The 24,091-nt window shown below is 40.2% G+C and overlaps 1 protein-coding gene and 2 pseudogenes across 2 annotated transcripts; 2 read left to right on the top strand and 1 right to left on the bottom strand.

Moving 5' to 3' along the window:
* Positions 1-6,161: 6,161 nt before the first annotated feature.
* On the top strand, positions 6,162-9,831 carry LOC145592404 (receptor-like protein kinase 7 pseudogene; annotated as a pseudogene). The gene is made up of 2 exons (XR_014102403.1): positions 6,162-8,874; positions 9,205-9,831. The product of XR_014102403.1 is annotated as a receptor-like protein kinase 7 pseudogene (transcript).
* Positions 8,704-9,587, top strand: LOC145592129 (receptor-like protein kinase 7 pseudogene; annotated as a pseudogene).
* Positions 9,832-21,415: 11,584 nt separating the features above from the next.
* LOC145592128 (uncharacterized) lies at positions 21,416-22,216 on the bottom strand. The gene has a single exon (XM_081648592.1). The coding sequence runs from the start codon at positions 22,214-22,216 to the stop codon at positions 21,416-21,418; it is 801 nt and encodes a 266-aa protein (XP_081504718.1).
* Between the last annotated feature and the right edge of the window lie 1,875 nt (positions 22,217-24,091).

The raw sequence follows: 24,091 nt of genomic DNA, 5'->3' as shown, positions 1-24,091 counted from the left end.
GGATCTCTAGCTTCTTCGCATCAGTCGGCCGGCCTCAAGCAAACGGCCAGGTTGAGGCTTTTAACAAGTTAATCTCAAACGAGATTAAAAAGAAAATTGAACGGGCTGGTGGCCTTTGGGCGGATGAATTACCACACGTCCTCTGGTCCATCAGGACGACTGCTAAAGGGGCAACTGGAGAGACCCCATTCCTTATGGTGTATGGTGCAGAAGCTGTCTTGCCCATTGAGCACTATGAGCCGACTCTTCGAATCATGTTGTATGACGAGGAGGAAAACTGGGAGGCCATGCGTCTAGCATTGGACTCACTACCAGAGCGCAGGGGCAATGCTACCTTGCGCCATGAGATATACCGTCTGAGAATGACTCGGGCTTACAACAAAAGAGTACACAAGCGTCCTCTCAAAGTGGGGGACTTTGTGCTACGAAAAATGGAAGCAGTCGGTAGGGCGAATGAGCAGGGAAAGCTAACCCCAAATTGGGAAGGCCCCTACCGAATCTATGAGGAAGTAAGAGACGGCACCTACCGCTTGGAAGAACCAGACGGCAGGCAGCTGCCCAGAACTTGGAATGTAGACAACTTGAAAAAGTACTACTTCTAAGTACGAATGTAAATACTCTAATCTTGGTATCTCAAAGATTTGTTAATGAGAATATGCTTCCCTTTTTCAACCTTTATTATGCTTTTCAGCACTGTCTGTACCAGCTACAGACTGCCAATATATTTGAAAGGCGTCTGTCCCAACAGCAGACACCCCAAACCCTTTGAAGGAGCTGATTGTTCTAAACAGTCGTTCCTACGAAATTTTATTAAGTTTATACCAACATTACTTAATCAATTACGAGGCCTAAGGCCAGATAAAAATAAAAAGAGACCGAATGGTCACAGTCTGCTCCAACATGAGTATGACCGTCTGCTCCAACATGAGTCAGATAACCGGCGACGCCCATTTGGATGAATTCGTCGAGGAGAAGCATCTCCCATTTGGGTGGCACATTGCTCTACGAATATACAAGCGGCCCAACCGAATGCTAAGGCAGCACTCGCAGTCGTTTGTTTTAATCGAAAGTGAAATCTAAAAGGCCAGAATTTTCTATCTGTTCTAGCACAGTTCGGAAATGGTCACTGTTTCATAAGTAGAGGCTAACCGAGGCATAAAGCCGGATGCGCCTGTTTTAGCTCAGGGGCAAAACAGGCGGAATAATGTTATAAAAATGCGTTAAGTTAACTACTTAGCACTTATTTGAGGCTATCAGCCGGATGCCGCCTGATCCTTACCTATGGGGCAAGACAGGCGGACGAATTACTTTAATGAAAATCAGTTAAGTCCTAGAATTAACACTTTGATCTCAATGAGGCCAATGGCCGGATGCGCCTGTTTTTGCCTATGGGGCAGAACAGGCGGGGATTTTTCCTTAGCATTACAGCTAATTTGGAAATTTGAGTTCTGTTCGAGCCAATGGCCGAATGAACACCTATTTTTGCCAAATTCTGGATGGACTCTGCCGCGTGGTTTGGGGCAATCACCATAGTGATTGATTGACTTAGAAACCATGAATACTCATAAACCGAAACCACTCGACGTCCGTCCAGGGGCAAGAACATTCGCATGGTATACAGGTTATAATACTTAGCCAAAAAACATGCAAAAATTTCAAAACAATTCAAAGGACAGAATATGAAAAACTTCAGCCAAATGGCCGAATGATTCAAATTAAAATGACCAATCACCACCAGACGATTGGTTGAAATTGTTATCTGGCAGAGCTAGAGGAATTGTCAAATTACCCGACCCCTCGATCGGTAAAAATACATAAATACTCGGCACACAGGCCGGAAAAGCAAGTACTTGGCCATTCGGCCGCAGAAACAGAAAATAAAAAGCTCAAGTGATCAGGGGAGAGCCTCTTCATTGGCAGCCGGCCTGTTGTCCTTCGGCTGCTCTTCATCATCTTTCTCTCGCTCCTCCGCCTGATCTTCCTCCTCCTCCCCAGAGGACGACTCCCTAGAAGAGTCAGACCCAGAGCCTTCAGCAGCCTCGGCCTCAGCATCAGCCTTGGAAGCTTCTTCCATCTCCTCAAGGAGGCGATCGTCGAGAGCTTTGCTGAGCTCATCAAACTTGGACTTCCAAATCTGATAGTCCGAGCCTGGCTGAACAGCCGCCCAAGTGTCCCGCATGATGGCCTCATTGTCCCTGATCATTTGTTTGATCAGTTCAGATCTATCTTGTTCGGCACGGGACTCAAACTTGGCCCTCAGCTGGTGCTCCTGGTTGGTGAGACGCTGCTCCAGGCGGCTCACCCTATTCTGGGCCCTCTCGGCCTCGTCCTTGGCGTCCTGAAGGGGCTCGAGCTCCGCCTTAAGGGATTTGATCTCCTTCTTGAGGTTGGAGACCTGAAGGCGGGCCGAGTCCAGATCCTTCTTCACCTGCAGATTGGCCTCCGACTGCGAATACATCATATCAAGCGTCAGAAATTCATTCTGAGCAATATCAAATTGAGCCCTATCCAAGGCGGACTCGGCCTGAGCCTTAGAAGCTTTTACCTCTTTGGACTTCTCCTTGAGGGGTTTCCCGAGCTCTTGGACGCGCAGCATGGCCTGCAAAAAGAAGCCGGATGGTTAAGAACCAGGCGGATAAAAAAAAGAAAGAGACGAATGTAAAAATGATTCAAGGCTAAGTCTACCTCACAAAGATTCCCTAGAATACCATCAAGGTCTAGGGTGCCGACTCCTCTGACGGATGCTTTATCATCCGGATCAATCGCCCTCAGCATGGACTTGGCCATTTGAACTACAGTCGGCCTCTGTACAGGAACTGCACGAGGAAAAAGTTAGAAAAGTACTCAAGTATGGATAACTTGAAGAAAGGAAAGGGGGACGAGTGGTCCTTACCGTCGTCCTCATCCACCTCCTCTTCCCCCAGAACCCTCTTCTGACCGGTAGAAGAGGCGGGCCTTTTCCCCAAAAGCCTCTCCTTATCGGAAGAAGAGGGGGGCTTTTCCCCCAGAAACCTCTTCTCACCAGCAGGGGCGTCTGAGGGCCTCTTGGACTTATGAGCAATGTGCTTCCGGCTGCCCTTGCCGGATGCGCTCACATCACTCGCCCTAGTCTTTTGGAGCTTAGGGTCGGATGGTTTGGACGGGGATTTGGAGGAGGTACCCTATATCATTGAAGACAAAACAAAGTCAGAAAACATTCAGCAAAAACTCAGCATTAATCAGAAAAATGCTAAGTATAAAAATCTCACCCCTGGGGTACCGACTGGTTGCTGCTCACCCACCCTTGCAGTGGTGGCTTCCGTCCTATTAAGGACGTTTGATCTGTATCTGGCAGCAGATACAGCCGGCTTCTTGGAGGCCGAGAGTTTCTCCATTGCTTTGTTTGCAAAAAAGAATCAAGTGTTAGACACATTTAACAAGTGAAGACAAGCAAAATAAATATGGCATATTAAACAGACGGCCGACTACCTCTCGGCATCTCAGTACTTAGCCCACAAGCGGCCAAGAACGTCCCTTCCTCAAACCATTTGTACAAAGGGAGATAGCATTGAGGGGTGACTTCCTTGTCCCCCTCATCATTCGTCTTCACAGACACGGTGAACAAACCCGCGTCCATGATCTCCTCCTTTGCTCGTCTAGGAAGGCTTGGCAATGCACTCCTGCCTGCTAGGAGAGGTGGATCCTTGTTCCACCTGTTATACTTTTGGTTCAGGCGGCGGTCGGCAGTTTTGACTATGTAGAACTTAGTTCTCCAGTCTTTCCACTTGTTCTCTTTGCCAACAGCCATCATGTACCCCTTGCAAGTAGTCAAGGTGTACCAGCCCTCGCCACCCCTAGCAGGCGCCCTGCTAAGATAATGCATGTGGGCGAATGCTTCAAAGCTCGCCTCCACTTCCAGCATCTCGCAGGCGGCAACGTACCCCAGAATATTGATCCAGGAATTGGGTATGAGTTGCCAGATACCAAGTTGGTATCCATCCAAAATCCTCTCCACGACCGGATGGAGAGGGAAGCGCAAGCCAGCCTGAAAGGCCGCCTCATAACAACCGAATGCTCGGTCTTCATAGCTGGCCATACTCGGCCAAGTAATGGTGTCGTCCTTATTGGGGACGCACAAAGTGAAGCCATGGCCTAGAACAACCTTACGCTTAAAACTTGTAAGGCCGTTTGCCATGGTGTTCCGCCTGCTCTGCGGAACATGATGATAGTAGGGGGCTTTCTCCAAGCGCCTGGAAGCGCTCGGCTCGGCCCAGGATTCCCCCCTCTCAACTGCCAAGGACTCCCTGGCAGCATTTATTCTGGCCCTTGCCTCCCTTGAAGAGGCGGAGGCATTATCTGAAGAAGATGACGAGGCCGACTCGTCATCAGAACTGTCATCAGAGTTAAGGGACTGCCGACTGGTGCCAGCAGGGTCCTCCCCTAGACTCTCTTCCGACGCCTGTTCAGAAGGCCCGGCTGCATAGGTTTCATCTGCCTCCTCCAGTATCCTATCACTAGGAGTACCGCTTGAAGAGGGCGAATGGTAATAGGTGGGGGTAGGAAGAAGATAAGAAGGGCTATCAGGGTGTTCCGACACCTCACTTCGAGGCACCCTCATCGAGCCGTCAGAATAAAGAGTTGAACCATCCGACAGGAAAAAAGATCCATCGGAGTTAGTTTTTCTTGCTGTTCTTTTGGTTCTGGCCATTGTGTCCTGCACAGACACGAAACCAGTCGGATTCGGAGAAGTTCGCAAAGCACAGTCGCTGGCCAAGCAGTCGGCACTGCAAGTTCTAGATTCAGCCGTCCCCGGTGACCGGCTGATTATCCTATGCTGTGCCGCATGCGGTTGGGATACCATTTTTTCGAAAACAAAGAAAAAATGAAAAGTAAAAGAAGAAACAGGCGTTACCTTTAGAAGAAGGGTGAAAGACGCTTGGTTGGTTGAGAACGGTCGGACAGCGGGCCGAGTGTCGGATGCTTGAAAGCTAAGAAACACTTAGGGAATTCTGAGACTCTTGAAGTCAAAAGTCAAAGATTTTCCAAAGATTCGCAACGGTGTAAAAGATTCGGGGGGTGAAAACTTTCTATTTATAGAGGGGTTAAAAATCCTAAAACTTTCCCTCCACAGTAACTATTCAAAATCCGACCAATCGGATGCTGACGCCTGTCACAGGCAACACGTGGCAAGCGCGTGTCACTTGTGAGGGGCAAATGATTTGGGTAAAAATACCCTAGGCCAGTTGGCCCAATCAGAGTCCGCCACGTGTCACTGATAGGGGCGCCACCTTGGACCTCTCAGGGAACGACACGTGGCAGACAGATAAAAGGACCTGGGATTGGCGGCTTTCAGGCCCAAATCCCAAGGTCTGCAAAAGCTGCGTGAATATTCCCTAGGGCACGAAACCCTAGGGAGTGCACGTTTTTCGAGAAGCTTATAAATAGGAGATGACCTCCTCATTTATGGCTACGTGAGACATCTACACATTCAATACGTGATACGTACACAAAGAACCCTTTACACTCCTTCCGAGGAATATTCAGTGATTACTAATCACTGTCAGAACTGTCGCTCTCAAGAGAACAGTACACCCGAGCTCGGAATCCGAGCAGATAACCTTTACATTCCGCACCTTATTCTTCGGACTTAGACTAACTTAAGCTTCGGAGGCGGACCACCGACCATTCGGTGCTCCGTTGTTTTGCAGGTACAGGCATCCAAGCGAGCATCCAGTCTTAGTGTTGTAACTCTCCCAAGGGACTCAAAAAACCCCGAAACATTTACATTTGAAATCTTTTTACCAGAGAAAAATGATCAAATCATAATTTTGTGATACAAATAATTAAAGACGGAGTGAGTACAAAAAAGTAAAGAGGAGCGTGATACAAAAAATTTGTGATACAAAGACAAAGGGAGTAGTGTGTGAAATTATCATGTTTGCTAACACATGTTTTTAACAATTAATATCTCTAATTATCAACATTGTAAAAATTTAAAAAGTGAATATTAATAATATATACATAAAGATATTCAAACAAGATCTCACATATGGTATTTATAAATCACAAAAACAAGTCAAAATGTAGTGTATGTATAGTGTAAAATTAAACGGTATCAACTAAAAAATAGGACATATAAAGTACAGGGTATAATTTACAGCACGTGTGAACACACCCGCCACTATCCTTTGTTTTTTCTCTCGCCTTCAAAAATCAGTTGTTGTCGCACTTTGCTTCTCGTTTCTACTTACTCTACACACCCCATCCTAACAAACTCTCCCATTTTTTCCCACCGTCCACACCGCCCCCCACCTCCACCTCCAATCATGCCACCGGAACCACCCTTCACCCCTCTCCTCTTCCTCCTTTTTCTCCTCCTCTGTTTTTCCAACTCTGCCTCGTCCGACGAGCTCGATTCCCTCCTCACCCTCAAATCCTCCCTCCAATCCTCCAACCCCAAGCTCTTCTCCACTTGGATCCCCTCCAACCCCACTTGCAGTTTCACCGGTGTTTCCTGCAACACGGCTCGCAACGTAACGGAAATCGATCTCTCGAAACAGAGATTATCCGGTACTCTTCCTTTCAATGCCATCTGCTCCCTTCCTTCTCTCCAAAAACTCGCTTTTGGATTCAATTCTCTTTTTGGTACAATCTCGTCTGATATCAGAAACTGTACTGAGCTTCGATACTTAGACTTGGGTAACAACCAGTTTTCTGGTTCATTCCCAAACATTTCACCTTTACATCAGTTAGAGTACTTATACTTAAATTTAAGCGGGTTTTCTGGGAAATTTCCATGGAATTCTCTCTCGAATATGACAGGCCTTATTCATCTCAGCCTCGGCGACAACCCGTTTGATGAATCAACGTTTCCCAAACAAGTTACAGAGTTGAAGAACTTGAACTTGCTCTACCTGACAAATTCCAGTATTTCAGGGTCAATTCCACCTGAAATTGGAAACTTGTCTGAGTTGAATAATCTTGAATTATCCGATAATCTTTTAAACGGGTCAATACCAACTGAGATATCCCGGCTTAAGAAATTATGGCAGCTTGAGATGTACAATAATTACCTGACCGGAGTTCTCCCTGTCGGTTTTCGAAATCTTACAAATTTAAAGAGGTTTGATGCTTCCAACAATAGTATTGGAGGGGATTTATCCGAGCTCAAGTACTTGAATCAGCTTGTTTGGATTCAATTGTACCAGAATGAATTTTCTGGGGACGTTCCGGCGGAGTTTGGAGACTTTAAGAATTTGGTGAACTTGTCTCTGTATAGTAACAGACTCACCGGAGGACTTCCACAGAAGCTCGGGTCGTGGACAGAGTTCGATTTCATTGATGTTTCGACGAATTCGCTTTCAGGTCCGATTCCCCCTGATATGTGTAAAAAGGGGACTATGACAAAGCTTCTGATTTTGGAAAATAAATTTTCCGGCGAAATTCCGGCGAATTATGCCAACTGTACGACGTTGACTCGGTTCCGAGTCAGCGACAACTTGCTGACTGGAGATGTTCCCGCCGGAATTTGGGGTCTGCCTAATGTAAATATAATAGATATTGCTGACAATAAGCTCCGAGGTTCAATCACGTCGGATATTGCTAAAGCAGAAAATCTGGTGCAAATTTATGCTGCCAACAATGAATTATCAGGGGATATTCCGGCAGAAATTGCTGGCGCTTCGTCGCTGCTGTTGCTCGATTTGAGTAACAATCAGCTCAAAGGAGAGGTACCTGAAAGTATTTGTAAGCTTAAGAAGTTAAATAATCTTTACTTGCAGAAGAATCAGTTTTCTGGTAATATCCCTGCTTCTTTAGGAGAATGCCTTCATCTTACATATGTAAATTTAGCACAAAATTCATTTTCTGGTAGAATTCCTGTGAATTTAGGTTCTTTGCCTACTTTGAATTCCTTGAATTTGTCACAAAATCAGTTGTCTGGTATGATTCCGAATACTCTGTCATCTCTTAAGCTTAGTAGTCTTGATTTGTCCTACAACAAGTTATCCGGCCCTATACCGAAATCTCTTTCGATTGGGGCGTTTAGAGAGAGTTTTAAGGGTAATAACTACCTCTGTAGTTCGGATTTTGAGAGCTTTAGGCAATGTTCATCGAGGTCCCGGGATTATCGAACTTTTGTAATATGCCTAGTTCTTGGATTAGCCATCTTGGTTGCTTTAAGTGGTTGTTACTTGTACACAAAGTTAAGTGGTGTCGGGAAGGATAAGGAGCGTTCGTTCTCATTAAAGGACGATTATTCGTGGAACATGAAGTCGTACCATTTGCTTACCTTCACTGAAGAGGAGATACTTGATTCAATCAAGCCCGAAAATTTGATAGGGAAAGGAGGGTGTGGGAGTGTTTACAAGGTTGGCCTTAAAGATGGGAAGGAGTTGGCTGTTAAGCACATATGGAATTTTGATTTTTCTGAGGAAGGGAAGAAGCTCCGTCCAAGCACTCCAATGCTAGACAAGAAATATGGGAGTAGTAGAAAGATCAAGGAGTTTGATATGGAAGTCAAAACATTAAGTTCAATAAGGCATATCAATGTGGTGAAGTTATACTGTAGTATTACTAGTGAAGACTCGAGCTTGTTGGTATACGAGTACATGCCTAATGGAAGCTTGTAGGATAGGCTGCATAGTAATAAGAAGCTCGCCTTAGATTGGCAAAGTCGGTATGAAATTGCTTTGGGTGCTGCGAAAGGGCTTGAATACCTTCACCATGGGTATGACAAACCAGTGATTCACCGCGATGTCAAGTCCAGCAATATATTGTTGGATGAGTTTTTGAAGCCTAGGATTGCAGATTTCGGGCTTGCGAAGATTCCTCAAGTGAACACAAATTGTGATTCAACTCATGTGATTGCAGGAACTCACGGTTACATTGCACCAGGTATATTTTATACACTCATTTCAAAATTATTAAGGCATTTTAATTAGCTTTATCCTTTATGCATATAGTTGACTTGGTTAGGTGTACATTTGTCATGTAAGCTAACGTATACTATGTTATTGATAGTAAAGAACAATCATAAATCTTACTTTGAAGTAATAATTATGTCCCCTTTAATGTTGCTTATTGTTAAACCATAAAATTGGATATAATGTCTTATGTTTTGTAACGAAAGTCTTGGAATGTAAATGAGTATTAGTCAATTTTTTCACAATTGTTTGAAGTAAAGTTTTGTAAATGTTAACATCTTTGAGCTTTATTAATGTGCAGAGTATGGATACACATACAAAGTTAATGAGAAGAGTGATGTTTACAGCTTCGGAGTGGTTCTGATGGAATTAGTAACGGGGAAAAGGCCAATTGAGCCAGAATTTGGAGAAAGCAAAGACATTGTTAGTTGGATTTCTAGCAAGTTGAAGAACAGAGAGAGTGTATTGAGCATAATAGACTCAAGCATCATAGCACCCTTGAAGGAAGACGCGATTAAGATTTTGAAGATCGCAATCCTTTGTACAGCTAGGCTCCCTGAGCTCAGGCCAACGATGAGGAGTGTGGTCCAAATGCTTGAAGATGCTGAACCATGTCAATTGGTAAGCATCATTGTTGGCAAAGATGGTGCTAAGAAAATAGAGGAAAGCAAAGAGCAGTTCTAAGCAGAGAAGTGTAATATACAATAATACAAAGTATATTGTATATTGAAGAATTCAGGGGTTTTAGTACTCTTGTGATATTTCACATTTGTAGCCATAAAATATAGAGTATATAATCCTTGTACTATAATAGGCCTTCATGTAAAATATTAATTAGCCAACCCAAGTTAATTTTTCTCCTTTCTCTTTTGTTATTTTCCTGTCCGAGGTTGCTAAAAGTATTTAATAAAAGGCCATATCAAGGAAATGCAATTTAGTGAGGCTTTTGTAGGCTATAACCTTCAATCATGGTAAATTGGTAAGCACAATATATTAATGCAAATTATGGGGTATTAATTGTAAATTTATAGTTGGTTATGTTTGGCTAACTATTTGACCAACTCTGGTAAATATTTAGTCAAGATGTGTTCTATATACATAACTACTTACTTACAAAGTGCAGTTGTTTTTACGAAAGGTTTTCCATATCAACCGTTATAGGACTTACTATCCTTCTACACTAATTTATTTTTGTATAAATTACGAGGTGTAATAAAGGATATATAGGATATAATTGTACACAACATACATGAAATTCAAACACCCCTGTTAATTAGCTAGGGTGAACCATGTCATCATCCACACAGAAATAATCTCATTTCATATATTTTCTACAAAGTGCATATATATATATATATTTTTTTTTTCTAAAGATAAATATGAGTATATTGGGACTATGGGAGTATTTGATGTTAAGGTCAAAACTCAAAAGTACCAAAACCATTGACTGTCCACACCAAATAACCTTTTAGCTCCTAAGTGAACTATATTCCGTGTTTTACTTTTTCCGACTTAATATTTTATAAAGCTTTTAGTCAATAGTAAAATATATTCTGTGTTTTGCCTGATTGGAATCAACAGATTGCCTTTAGTACGCAAATATGACTAAATTTAACCCAAAATTTCTCCGTTCATTTTCGATTTAAATCCTTAATTAATTCCAAGATAAATTATTGTTTAGCAAATAATTCTCGAAATGCCCCCTCAAAAGACCAAAATATTCTACAGCTAATACAGTATATTTGAAGAATTTTCAAAAGATAATAATGTATGGTATTAAACCACGTCACGTGCATATAAAGGCAGCAATCGACTTAGAAGCATCAAAGAAGCAAAACTTATTTGTTTCGTGTAGAATGTTAGTTCTTTGATAAACTAAAGAAAAAATTGTCAAAAATAATACAAACTTTGAGCGATCCGTTAAAAATAAGTCAAATTTTTAATTATTTCTAAATAATACAAACTTTATGAGATATCTGCTTTAAACAAGTTATTTTACCTACAACTTATTTAGCCGGTTAATTTTTTTATCTTATAAAGTTGTTTAATAGTTTTAAAAAAATAATACAATGTCACGTGCTCCACATAACCTATTCATGAGGTAACTAATCAGTTTTAACTTGTTTAAAGCGGATAACCCTCAAAGTTTGTATAATTAAAAATTAATTAAAAGTTTGACTTGTTTTTGGCGGAATTCTCAAATTTGTATTATTTTTGACAATTTTTCCTAAACTAAATTCTCAACTAATTTTAAACAAAACTTATAAAGTACTAATGTACTATATAATTGGTTACCCGTGAGAGAAAGCATCATATTTTCTTCTAGAAACTCTATATTTTCAATATTCCTAAATTATAAGTGCAAAAGTACAATGAAATTAGAAAAATAATGGAAATCCTTCTAAAGGATGGAAGGGGTTAACAACTCCCAATGAATTACAATAAGAATATGGGAGACAATAGATTTTTTATGTATTTTATTATTACTTATTTTTATTTTTATGTTTAGGTAAGGAAGAACTAGAAGGATCTTATTGGACCGAAATCTCTTACAAGTATACGTGGTTTGAGTTAGCAGACTAGGAACTTTGAGGGGGAGGGGCAAGGGGAGGGTATTACATTAGGAATATGGGAGACTATAGTTAGTGACCATAATTTTTATGTTTTTATCCCATAAAAATCATTGACAAAATACATCAAGTTTGACAAATTTAAAAAACTTGTAACACAATGGTCACTTGAGCTTAGAAAGACAATCAAAATATTATTGTTAATACAAATTATGTCATGTTGACAAAGGAATATGGGAAAGATTTTGCCACTTTATGGATAATTTGGAAAATAAGTTAGCAATCTTATGAAATAATGAAAACACTCAAAATTGGAGGTTATATTGAAATTAACAAAATGGTCGGTATATGTAGTCATGAGTTAAAAGAGAAAATATTATGCATAAACCAAATATTAATATTATCAAGTATATCATAGTTTATTTTCCATTCTTAAATTAATTTCAAATTAGAAAATTCATACATAACCAATAATTAAGAAGATAGTTCAAAATTTTCAAGATGGATTATTATGCTTCAAATAGTAATGAAAAAGACATCTAGTTTTCTAGGTGCCAGAAAACAATTTGTGTTGTGTAAACAATGCAACCTTTAGACATATTCAAAGTGCTTTTGTCTTCCTTGTAGTTAATATGACACATATATAGCAAATATAGTCATCCTTTATCTCTACTTGCATACTAGCATGAAGTAAGTGCCTACACTGCCTAGTGCACTCAAATTAACCACCAAAGATATTAGTGTTTTTAAGAAATTGGGGGCACCTCCACTTTTCTTTGGGCTTTAGTGAGCTAAGTCCCACTCTTTAATTTCCAAAAAGGAGTGGTGCTTCAATATGGGTCCATCTAAATGAAGATGAGAAGAAAGAAAATTTTGATTTTTCTTTGAGATAATAGAGTTAATATCTATATATATATAATCTTTCTATAAATAAAAATTTGATAATTATTACCTACTATAAATTACGTTTTATTAATTATCACTAATAATATATATTTTTTTAAATTCTACAACCAACAATTATTCAAAACCTTAAATACTACCAGCAGTTTGCCCAACACCTTAATTGTAACGTTATGGCGGGCCCCACTAACTACAACTGTCTTTAAATTCCCTCATTTTCCCTCTTTTCACTATATGAATAAGAAAGTAAGGGGTCGTATCCCAAGAGGCTAAGAATTATTTATTTAAGTCGACTCAAGCTAATATAAGCAAGTAACCAAATCAATATTGAGAATTCTATGCTAAACGACACAATTAATATAAAGAAGAATAATTTGATAATTAAAAACATTCAAGCTAAGATCAAGCAACACTACGTTACAATATAATTAATGCAATAGTAGCTCTACCCACAATACATATAATTCAATTGACAGCAGAAGTAATCTCTAAATAATACCAAAGGTCTTTTCTGATCGAGTTATCAATAGCTTCCCAAATTAACTATCAAGCCTAGCTACTTCTATGGAATCAAGCAAATAAGGTTTTTTTTTTCTACTCAGTACTTAGATTTATATTCATTCAACTCTTCCTTGAAAAACATCAACTCTTAATTGAAATAAACAAATCCCGTTAATATGCGTGAGTATTTTTTTTTTTTTTGATCCTATTAAAACCCAAGAGAAACAAAAGGATGATAAAAACGTTAATTATTCCTAATCTAGCATAGGCATAAATGTAATAAATTAAGCATGTCAATTGAATTATTAAATTGTTGGAGAATTTAAAGATTTAAATCATGCATCAATCATATTTAGAATCCGCTAAATCCTGGATTAAGAAAACTACTCACGCATATATATTAACAAAAGAAAAAATGATAAACAATAATGAAAATATGATTGACTATAAAATAAATTAAAGAGAAAAGAAAAATATCGAATATTAAATTAAGAAGAACGCACGTTGATCAAAAGCATAAATTTTCAAAGCAAATAATATAAAATACTAGAGAATAAATTAGGGTTTCTAATTACATAAAATAAAATAAGAAACTAAGAAGCATTTAAAATAATCCTAGAATACTAGGATAAATGAGGAAATAAAAGCAACCCAAAACACCCTCTCCTCATCCAAGCGCGGACGTAGGGCATGATCGTGCCACTTCCAAATCGTGAATTGATAGCTTTAAAATCAAATTCCATTAGCGAGACACAGATGTGCCTTCTCAACTAACATTTACTAGGCAGTAGCTCAGTTTCTCTTGTTTTTCAATTAGGCACGGGCATACCAAATTCCAGCAAGGGTGTGCTTCCTCTAGTGCGCACCTAGCTTGTCCAGGCATGGACATGCTAGCAAGCAACATTATGGGCGTGTTCGACAAGCGCAAATTTGGTAGAAAAGCCACTCGATTTGGCATGGACGTAGTGAAACTAGGCATGGGCGTAGTTTACAGTTCCTGCTTCACCCTAAACACAATTGCACATAATGTCTTGTAATGCCAAGGTACGTAAGTACAAACTACCCATGAAGGCATCAAATGATCACAACTTAACCGAAGCATAACCATATTAAGCCAAAGGCTACCAAACTAGACTAAAAAATCAACTAAAAAAACCCTAAAAACACATACAAAATATTTCCTCCGTTCCTAAATAATTGACACGTATGCTGAATTGTTTTTCGATCACTATTTATATAATAGTTTTGACCAATATTTTTTAGTTTTTTAGTAGCACATAAAAAAATAATTTTATCATGAAATGCATTGTCAAATAGGTATTTATATAAAGTTTCATGATATCAATTTTTGTAATTTTTTTAAACTAATAATTAATCATATTTATATTTAGCGTCAAACTAGTACATTGACACATGTGTGCTAAGTTTAATTGTGTCAATTATTTAGAAACGAAGGGAGTAAGACTTATTATTTGCATTAATTAATAAAATTCTAATGTATAATCGAACATACCAAATTATTGTATGAAAGTGAAACAAACAATTGATTTGGCAATTGTCATACACAAATCATATCAATACACACATGAATGAAATACAATGTACTAGGGATTATTCTATACAAGTGGCCAATTTAAGTGGAATATGGTCAATCAATATGTTTAGTGTGTGGAAAAGTGATGCATTATTACTAAATAGAAACTAATGAAGACGAACTTTCAAATCTTTGTTCAAGATTGGTGGCTCGTGGCTACCGACGCAGCTAGAGCCAATAAATACAGGAAGTATCAAGTCTGTAGATCAGTGGATGGGCTATGTTTTTCAACATTTTCAAAATAGGAACATACACTACTATAAATTAATATTAGATGTCTTCGTTTTTAGTGCTAAATAACTAACAATATTAATAAATGTTAATATGTTATTGTATATAGAGTTTATCTCAATATTAATAAATCTAATATGAACATACACCACTAATTCATATTAGATGTCTTCTTTTTAATGCCAAATAACTAACATAAATTTATACATATTATTATATTAGCAAGTTATACAGAGTTTTTTTTTCTTTTTTTTTTTTTTTTTTTTTTGCTAGGGTAGACGACAATCATTCGGGTCAAGTTTTGCTTGGTCAAATTCCAAAATGACTATGCTTTTAGGTATTGACTCATGAATTATATATTTGCTTCAGATAGATCGGATTAATTGAGATTTATATTAGCCGTAATTGGGTCACATTCTTGATAAATTTTTCGGTGTTGTCCAATAAATTTTCATCTTTGAATAAAACGAGTTTTGCAATTTTGGAGGTACACTTAGATTTGAATAAAATGATTCAGATCAAGTAATCGAATACAAATTAGTTTTGATAGGTTAATAAAATGAAATCTTTGTAAAAGGAAATACCCCATATTTTTCAAATTGATGTGATCAAATTGATGTCATATAGCCGAGTAGGGGCATTATACAACTTATAATATTATATTCCTCAGTCAAAGGTGTAATTATTATGAGTGTCTCAAACATTATTATCCATCAATGCACTATATCCACTTGACTACGACTTATAAAAATCATTGAGCTTATACATATATTTCCAATTCATATAAAATACGGAGTAGTTCAAAGCATTGATACCAAAACTCTAGAAACAGCATTTAAGAGTTGTAACAGTTGCAAGAGACATTGATATCTTAGGGAACCATTAAAAGAGAGGTAAAAAAAGAAAGTGAAAGAGAAAGCAAATTGATTAGACTAAAAGAGTTTGGTATCAAATCACTGCTTGTGCTATAGAGCATTACTGTTAAAATGGATGGCTTTCCTATGAGAAGAGTCACATGGATTGTTAGAGCTATAAATGTTCAAAGAATTTTACATCTTTCACACATAAAGTAGTACTAGATGCTTACATATTCTCGATCTACCTAGGAGTATATAGTTACATCAATATCATCAAGTACATGAAACAATGAGTTTGCTTATATCCATTTAAGTAAGATCAAGTACAATGATAAAATTTATTAAGGACATTGTTTTCTGAATTTATCTATGATACTGTTAATTCTTAATAGCAGAACATTGTTTTCTGAATTCTTCATTATTAGAGAACTTGTGTTATTTTTCGTAGTATGCTTATTGTTTCTGTCTAGACCTGATCTCTCAAGAACTCGGACCTGAGATCCTGATACCCCTATCGGCGAGCTGAGAACCTACACAATGAGAAGAAGTTAGCTAGCCCCGGGGTGATCCGGGGATAACCACTCCGTTGACAAAGTCAGAAAGTGTTTAAGAAAGGAAGATAAGTATGAGAGAGAAAGTAGAGAGAGAGAGAGAGTAATTAATGTCCTCATTAATAAAGTCTTACCTACTATTTATAATGATCCAACTTGACAGGTGGCTCTCATCCATGCAAAGCCTCTTGAGCCAAGTGTCAAGCTTCTGTTGCCACGTGCCGAATTCCGACAAGCCGATATGTCTGCTTTCCGGTACATATCAGCGCCTTTCCATAGTTACACATAGTTTGATCACACGCTTCTTCAAGATATCGGCCTTGCCTAGATATCATCCCATACAATTAGCCCCCCAAGTGAGGACGCATGATCACATATCATCGTTCTCAGTCAACCTAGCCGACAAACTTAATCTAGCTGAACAAACTTTGGGTTCCACTTCTCATTCTTCAAATTTCACCTCATTTTGAAATTCTTATATGACACAACGTTTCTTGTACTCTGTCAAGCGTTGTGCACCAATGAAACGCTACTGCTATCCCTGTTGTTGCTCCAGTTCGTTATGCCCATTTGGCTTACACTCAGATACTGCAGTGGATGAAGTTTTAAGGATACCTCAGAGACTTTATTCTGACCTAATGGCGCGGCTACAACTGGATTTATTCTTGTCCTTTAAGCTCTATATTCTTTTGCTGAGAAGATTTGTTTCTTATTTTTATAATATTTAGGATGACCTTTGTATAATGTTATAATTCTTTGGTATATTCATTTGCATTATCTTTGATTTTATCTCTCAATTTTATATTCCGTTATATTCCATCGACATACTACTATTTTTTATTAAGTCCGTTCCCCCCCCCCCCCCCAAGTGACCTTGTGTGCCGATAGCAGACAAGGTGTACTTGTTACAAAATACACGGGAGCGAAAAACTCCGTTTTCCCCCCTAAGTGACCTTGTGTGCTGATAGCAGACAAGGTCTGCTTGTTATAATTTATAATATGGAAGCGTAACCGTTTTTTTTTTTAGCGGGAAAATTAATACACGTGTCGTAAATCCTACCGCTGCTTTTTGAAATCGATTGTCGATTCAGGATCGTTGGATCTCTGAACCGCCTTTCACCTCAACTGCCTTTTCAGTTTCTTCTTTTTAGATCAAAATTTCGCCATTTTTTCTTTTTACTTCTCATTTTTTTCAAGTATTCTCTCAGAACCAACTTTCTCATCAAAGCTTTTACCTTTCTATTCTTCCCCGAATTTGGTCTGCACACTTTAGTATTTTCGGCGTGCTTTTCTTCTTCGTCATTTCTTACCACTTAAAGACATCAAATCAGCGATTTTCGTCGAAGGTATTGTCGCACCCTAACCTCTGATTTTGCATGTTGTTTTTACTTTCTTGTTTTTAATTAAATGTCCGAGGATAGTGTTGAAGAGAACTTTCCTAACCTTAGTACTGCTAGGCGTCGTTTAATTAGGCAATCCTTAGGCAAAGAAACCGGTAGTAATCAGGGTAATTCATCCTCTCTTTCTGATAACATAGATTACCCATTTGAGACGTTATCTTCTGAAGAAGAAAAACGCGCTTTTATGCTACATAGGACCATTGCTCATCGCGAACGTGCTTATTACCCCACTAACCCTGATATCCCTGCCGATACTGAAATTCTTGACGTTGAGTCTGTTAGTGTTCGTTATCACTTACACAGCTTTGCCGAGAGACGGTATTTTAATCAATACGGCACTAACGTTGGCAATATAAGTATAAACACCATGCCAAGGGTAAAGAGTACCAGTTATCAGCCCAGAGCTGCTGCTCGTGAAGCTGCTGAGGCTGCAAGAGCTACTAAGGCAGCTGAAGCCGCTAAGGCTGCAGAATCTAGCAAAAGACCTGGACAAGTTCAAGTTGTAAGTTCTTCTGATGAGGGAGAACAAGAGGCTGATATCCCTGTAAACACTCAGGAAGGTCCGTCATCCCCCGTTCATGACTCAGCCGTGAACTCAGTTTTAGGAGATGACGAAACTCAAGAAGGTAGTGTCGACACTGAGAGTAAAGAAGATATTGTTGACATGACGGCAGAGGTTATCCAGGAAGAAAATCTGGATGAGGGTTATAATTCTGAAACAGATAGGGCTGAGTTCCGACAGCCTATTGTTCTTGCCAACGATGGGAAGGTTGCGAAGGCAAAAATAAGTGACGCTTTTAGGAAAACGGCAATTGAAAAAGATTATTGTCGTCGTGCCAAAAGGTTTTTCAACTTACCTGATGGGTACGAGTTATCTCTTCCTCCTTCTGGGGCTTCAGTGTTAGACTGCCCGGTAGGTTCTGTGGCCATTTATATGAAACATTTTGATTTTGGCCTCCGTTTTCCTTTACACCCTTTTGTTGCCAAAATTTTAAAAGCCTGGAATGTTTGCTTAGTTCAATTGACTCCTCCGACAATTCGGGCCGTTATTGCTACTGTTTGGGTTATGTTATACCGGAACTATCCTCTAACCCTTAACGTATTTAGGCGATTAATTACCCTGAAAAGGGATGGTCAATCAGATGGGTGGTGGTCACTATACACTCAGCCTCACAAATACACCGTTCATCCTAAACTATCTAGTTGCAAGGACTGGAAAGATAGATTTTTCTTCATGTCGGTCCTAGAGGATTTTTCTTTGAGGAGAACTTTCTTTAGACCTCATCCCCGTTTTGACTCAATTCCCGAGAGAGATCTCGGTAAGCACGAAGAAAGAGTTGTCAATCACTTTGACATCTCCGAATTTGATGAGGGTGACGGCAAGGTTCGTCTAGTTCCCAAGGTGTGGGTGCCGAATGTGAGTTACATTCTGGGCAACGCGCCGCTTTCTCGTGTCGGTCTCTGTTGGACAGACCATCATGGTATTATTTATTTTGCTAATTTCTTACTTTCTGCTTCATTCTTGATATTATTTACTTGTATTTAATTTTTCTTGCTCTTTGTTCTCAGGCATAGATAAGTTAGACAACAGGCAACTTGGCCTATCAGCCGACGGGAAGAGAGTAATTAGGCGCTGTCCTAAGGCGTCAAGTCCCTACGACACTCTTGCCAGTGTTTGTGGTCGTGCTCCCACCATCAGTGCAAAAAGAAGAGCTGAGATCATGGCCGACGACAACGCCAAGAAGAGGAAAACTACATCACTTGCCAACCGGAGAGGTGGTGGTGTCGTGATCTCTAGCCCTAGACAGCCTGAAGGGCATGGCGAGAAGAAGAAGGACAAGTCGGAGTCTGAGAAGACTCCACCCATCACAAAAACAAAGAGCCCTGAAGCCGTTGTGAAAAAGGTTATTCAGGGGATTGAGATCGAGGATCTCACTGCTGCTGAGTCCCCTCGTCAGCTTCAGCCAACCACTACAATCGCTCCTACTACGGTTGGCTCAGATTCAAGCATTCCGGCCTTGACTTACCGGTCCAATCAGTGGATTGAACGAGTCTCTGGAAGGTTTCCAGACGAAGTTTTAAAAGGCTTCGCTGTTCCTGGTGGTCATTCCGGAGACCGCTGGCAACCAAACATGGATGTCGGCCGGAATGAATCCATGATCACCGATGACCCAATGCAAGGTGGGAACCTTGGTTATCGGCTTTTGAGCAATCTTACTCTACCGATGGACAGACCTGCTGGTCCAATCGGCCCCCTTGCTGCTACTCATATGCACAATATGATGAAGGTACCCTTACTTTTCTTTTATCTATTCTTATGCTTTATACGCATCTTTACTATGTACTTCGTATTTTCTTTATTTATTCTTAACTTTAAACATTTTTTTTTGTGTTCAGGCTGTCATGTCTGGTACAGAGCTTGTTGAGATGTACCGTTATTACCAAGAGAAGCATCATCAAGCCTCCTCCAGCCAAAGTGCTATGCAGGAAATCATCAACAATGCTGAGAGGGCTTTAGATGATTTGAAGAAAATAAAAGAGAGAGACGACAAGGAGATGTCGGAGCTGAAGGTTAAGGCTGAGAAGGTCGCTGGTCTGGAGTTGGAAGTGCAGAATCTAAAGACTCAGATTACCGAAAAGGATAAGGCCATTGAGCGTCTTCCTTCATTCGAAAAAGATCTCAGCGATGCCAGAGCTAAAATTAAGAGCCTTGAAGAGAAGGTTCAAAAAATGGAAGCTGATAAGCCTGGCATCCGGCAAAGAGCTGTCGGCCGCTATCTGGCCTCTGATGAGTTCTTTTCCAAGCTCCAAGATCGTTTCGACGGAGGTTGGACTGGTGCTCAGAGATGTATTGCCCATGTTTCCGGTTGGAAGAAGGAAGATTGGGCCAAAGTTGAAAAAGCTTTCAACGAGGAAGCGTACAAGATTCCTTCCGGCTTTGAGACTCAGCAATTCTCTGAGGAGGACCTGTACAACCTCGTGCCAAGAGCTGATGACGGCCCCAACGATCCCAACATTTTGAACTCCCCAGTGCCTGAGAATGCACAAGCTTGAAAGGGCGGGCAGTCATCACCGACATCTTCTTGTGGGTCTTGTATTATTGGGCCTTACCAGTTGTAATTCTGTTTTCATTACCTTTTGTCTATCTGAATACTTATTTTGACATTGCTGTTTTATCGGCATATACCCCTTTTTTGTGGTGATGCCTGTCGATTGTTAACTTTAATTTCATTGTTTATGTAAACTTCTCAACCTATTTTCATTACACTTTGTTGCTTATCAGTTGCTTGTGAGTCCAAACATCTCTTATCATATCAGTTAGGGATACGATATTTTATGTTGCAAATTTGCGCCTATTTAAACAGTTATCGTTTACAAAAAACAAGGACATACCTGATATCTGACAACTCTTAACAATTATGAAACCATAACCATATCCAAACGTAACAACTACTTGTCACTTTAAAAATTATCAATCTACGACATCTATCTTACTCCTTACCCCCCCCCCTAGTGTACATAATTCTTATCGGAATTATTTACACTAAGCAGTAATTTGTGTTGCTGGTCCAGATTATAACGTCGGTCATCCACTGCTTTGCTGTTTCAGCCAGTTGGGTACCCTCTCGGCGATCACTTTCTGAGCTACGCCTCATGTCGGCGTATACTCGAATTGATTTGGCCGGTATTATATTTTGAACCAGCAACCTCGTGAGTTAATGTACACAACTGATCAGGTTGTAGATTCATTAACTTCACGGAAGCGGTTTTGAGTTGTCCGTCCCATTTAACGATGTTATGTTAAATGGAGGATGCCTATTTCCAACACACGTTGTCTGAATAATTCTTCATTCATCACTGATACCTTTTCTTGATATCAGCTTCACATAAAAATTTTATACACTTTATACATAGTATTTTTCCAGCACAGCCGAGTTTCCAGATACCCTTCTGTTGTAAGCTCTCGACATTCTTGCCGCTAAGAGCTTATTCACCTCAGCCTGAATTGCTTCTATCTTTTCAGTTGAGAAATTGCGCTTCTTTTGCCTTATCGGTCTGAACTTTCTATCAACATTCAACTTATGCTCCATCACCTCTGGATGTATCCCCGGCATCTCACTTGCTGAAAACGCAAAGACATCTGCATTCTCACGCAATAGGCTTATCAGATGGCATCTTGTGTCTATATCCATATCAGCCCTAACCTTCACTGTTATACTCGGATCACCTGGTTGCAACTCAACCTGGACTGTTTTTCCCCCTGGTAACGGCCTTGGAGTTTCCTCTGGCCTCGTATCAAAGTTTTTCATAGTTAAGTCTTGGACTGTTGGCTCACCTTCTCTTATCGGATTGCACGGTATCGGAGCACTACCCACTGGATTCTTCAAAGCAGTCACATAACAAGCTTTTGACATCACCTGACCTCCATACACCTTTTCTATAGCTCCCAGATTTGACACATAAGATATTGCCAAATGGTAAGTTGATACAATGGCCTGCATATCATGTATTATCGGCCTGCCGATAATTGCATTATAAGCTGACTTAACATCCACTACCAGAAACTCTGCCATCACATCTCTTGCCTGTGGCCCATCACCCAGCTTAACTGGTAATACTATGCTTCCTTCTGGCCTTACAGTTGACCCATTGGACCCAATTACAAGATATGATACCGGCTTCAGGTATTGTCTCCCTATATTCATCTCATTAAAAGCATGCACAAACAACACATTTGCTGAACTACCTCCATCAACCAGCACTCTTTTGATGTTAGCCCCGTTTATTTTAGTTATTAAGACTAACGGGTCATCATGCGGGAACACTACACCCCTTGCATCTTCTTCTGTGAACACTACCTCAAGTATCGCAGCTGGCCGAGGACGATTGTCCACATCCAGGGCACAAACTAGATGACGGTGTTCATCCAAATGCTTCTTTGCTCCACTAATCGTTCCTCCATGAACCGGCCCTCCCGTTATCACATCTACCCTTCTAGTGGATAACGGTGGTATTCCTACATCTCCTTGTCGGACTATTCCCCCTTACACCCTTTTAGGCCTTGCCTCTATCCGTTGCCTCTCAACTGTTTGTGCTGGTTGTTGATTCCTGCCTGTGCTCAACCGGTATTGTAATGCCCTTTTCTGATTAACTCCTCAATGTTATCCTTCAACTGCGTACATTCCTCCGTGTAATGCCCCACATCCCTATGAAACATACAATACTTTTTCACATCTCTTGGCCTTGCCTTCATGGGAATCGGCCTTGACCAATCTTCTCTATTCTGTGGTTTACTGAGTAGATTGCTGCCCTTGGTGTATTCAAGGGAGTGTAAGTGTTGTATCTCATTGGCGGCCTTGACGCCCTTGGATCTTGCCGGCTTCCCCCTCCCCTTCCCGAGGCAGGAGTTCTCGGCCTACTACTTCCGGACGATGTCCCTTCATGCTGATTTTGCCCTCTTCCGACAGCGACATGTCTACTACTTGTCTTCATCAATTCCTCACTCTTAATGTAATCATGGGCTTTGCTAAACGCTGCTGCTAATGTCGGTAGATTTTTCCTTGTAAGATAACGCTTGAAATCAGAATCAACCAAGCCATTCATCAAAGCCATCACAGCTATTTCTTGTTGCAGTTTTGGGATTGTGTTTGCCTCATTGTTAAATCGCCTAATGTAATCCCTTAGGGATTCATCCGGCCTCTACTCAACGGCCATCAATTCCCCAGAGGTTCTCTGCCACACACTATTGCTGACATATTGACCTACAAACATTTCGGTCAATTTTTCAAAACTATTTATCGATCCCACTTCAAGGTTGTTAAACCAATCGGCCGCAGCCCCAATCAAAGTAGTCGGAAAGACCTTACACCAGACTGCATCTGAGTTGGTATACAACATCATATGTCCCTCATAGGACGTTATAAACCTTGCTGGATCCCCTCTTCCATCATACCTACAAGTCGGCATTTTCACCATTTCCATCGGCTGATCCAAAATATGCTGGGAAAAAGGAGATGCCCTTAACTGCACCACTGTTCGCACTGCCTGCCCATCTACCTGCGAACTTCTCTGCTGCTGGGTTCTCGTACTTACGGTGTGACTTGAGGATTGCTCAACCTGTCGCGACATTGTATGCGTTCTTACCGGCGACTCCTGTCGGGGTCTCCTAGGCGAGTTCATCAACTGATTATGTTGCTCTTCCTGATTGCGGTGCGGTGTTCCTCTATCGGCCTGAGCGGCCCCCCTTTCAGCCTGTGCCGCCTCAGCCTCCTTTCTCTTCTTACTCATTGCACTCATCACCCTTGCTGCTGTCTCCAATTCATCTGGTGTGCATGCCGCCATAGGATCCTCTGCTTCCCCTCCACCTGCAGGGGAGGTTACCGGCATGCGAAACTGATTATCCTCCAGGGTATAAGTTTCATCCACTATCTCTACCTGAGGCTGCTCTACTGATTGATTTACCACTTTTCTTGTCACTGGTGTTTCATTATTTCCAGCCATTATTGTTATTGTTATATATATATATATATATATATATATATATATATATATATATATATATATATATATATATATATATA

The sequence above is a fragment of the Chenopodium album genome, chromosome 18 (assembly GCF_948465745.1).
Source record: "Chenopodium album chromosome 18, dcCheAlbu1.1, whole genome shotgun sequence".
Taxonomy (NCBI): Eukaryota; Viridiplantae; Streptophyta; class Magnoliopsida; order Caryophyllales; family Amaranthaceae; genus Chenopodium; species Chenopodium album.
The sequence above is the reverse complement of the archived record's forward strand: the minus strand, read 5'-3'. Positions and strand labels throughout refer to the sequence as shown.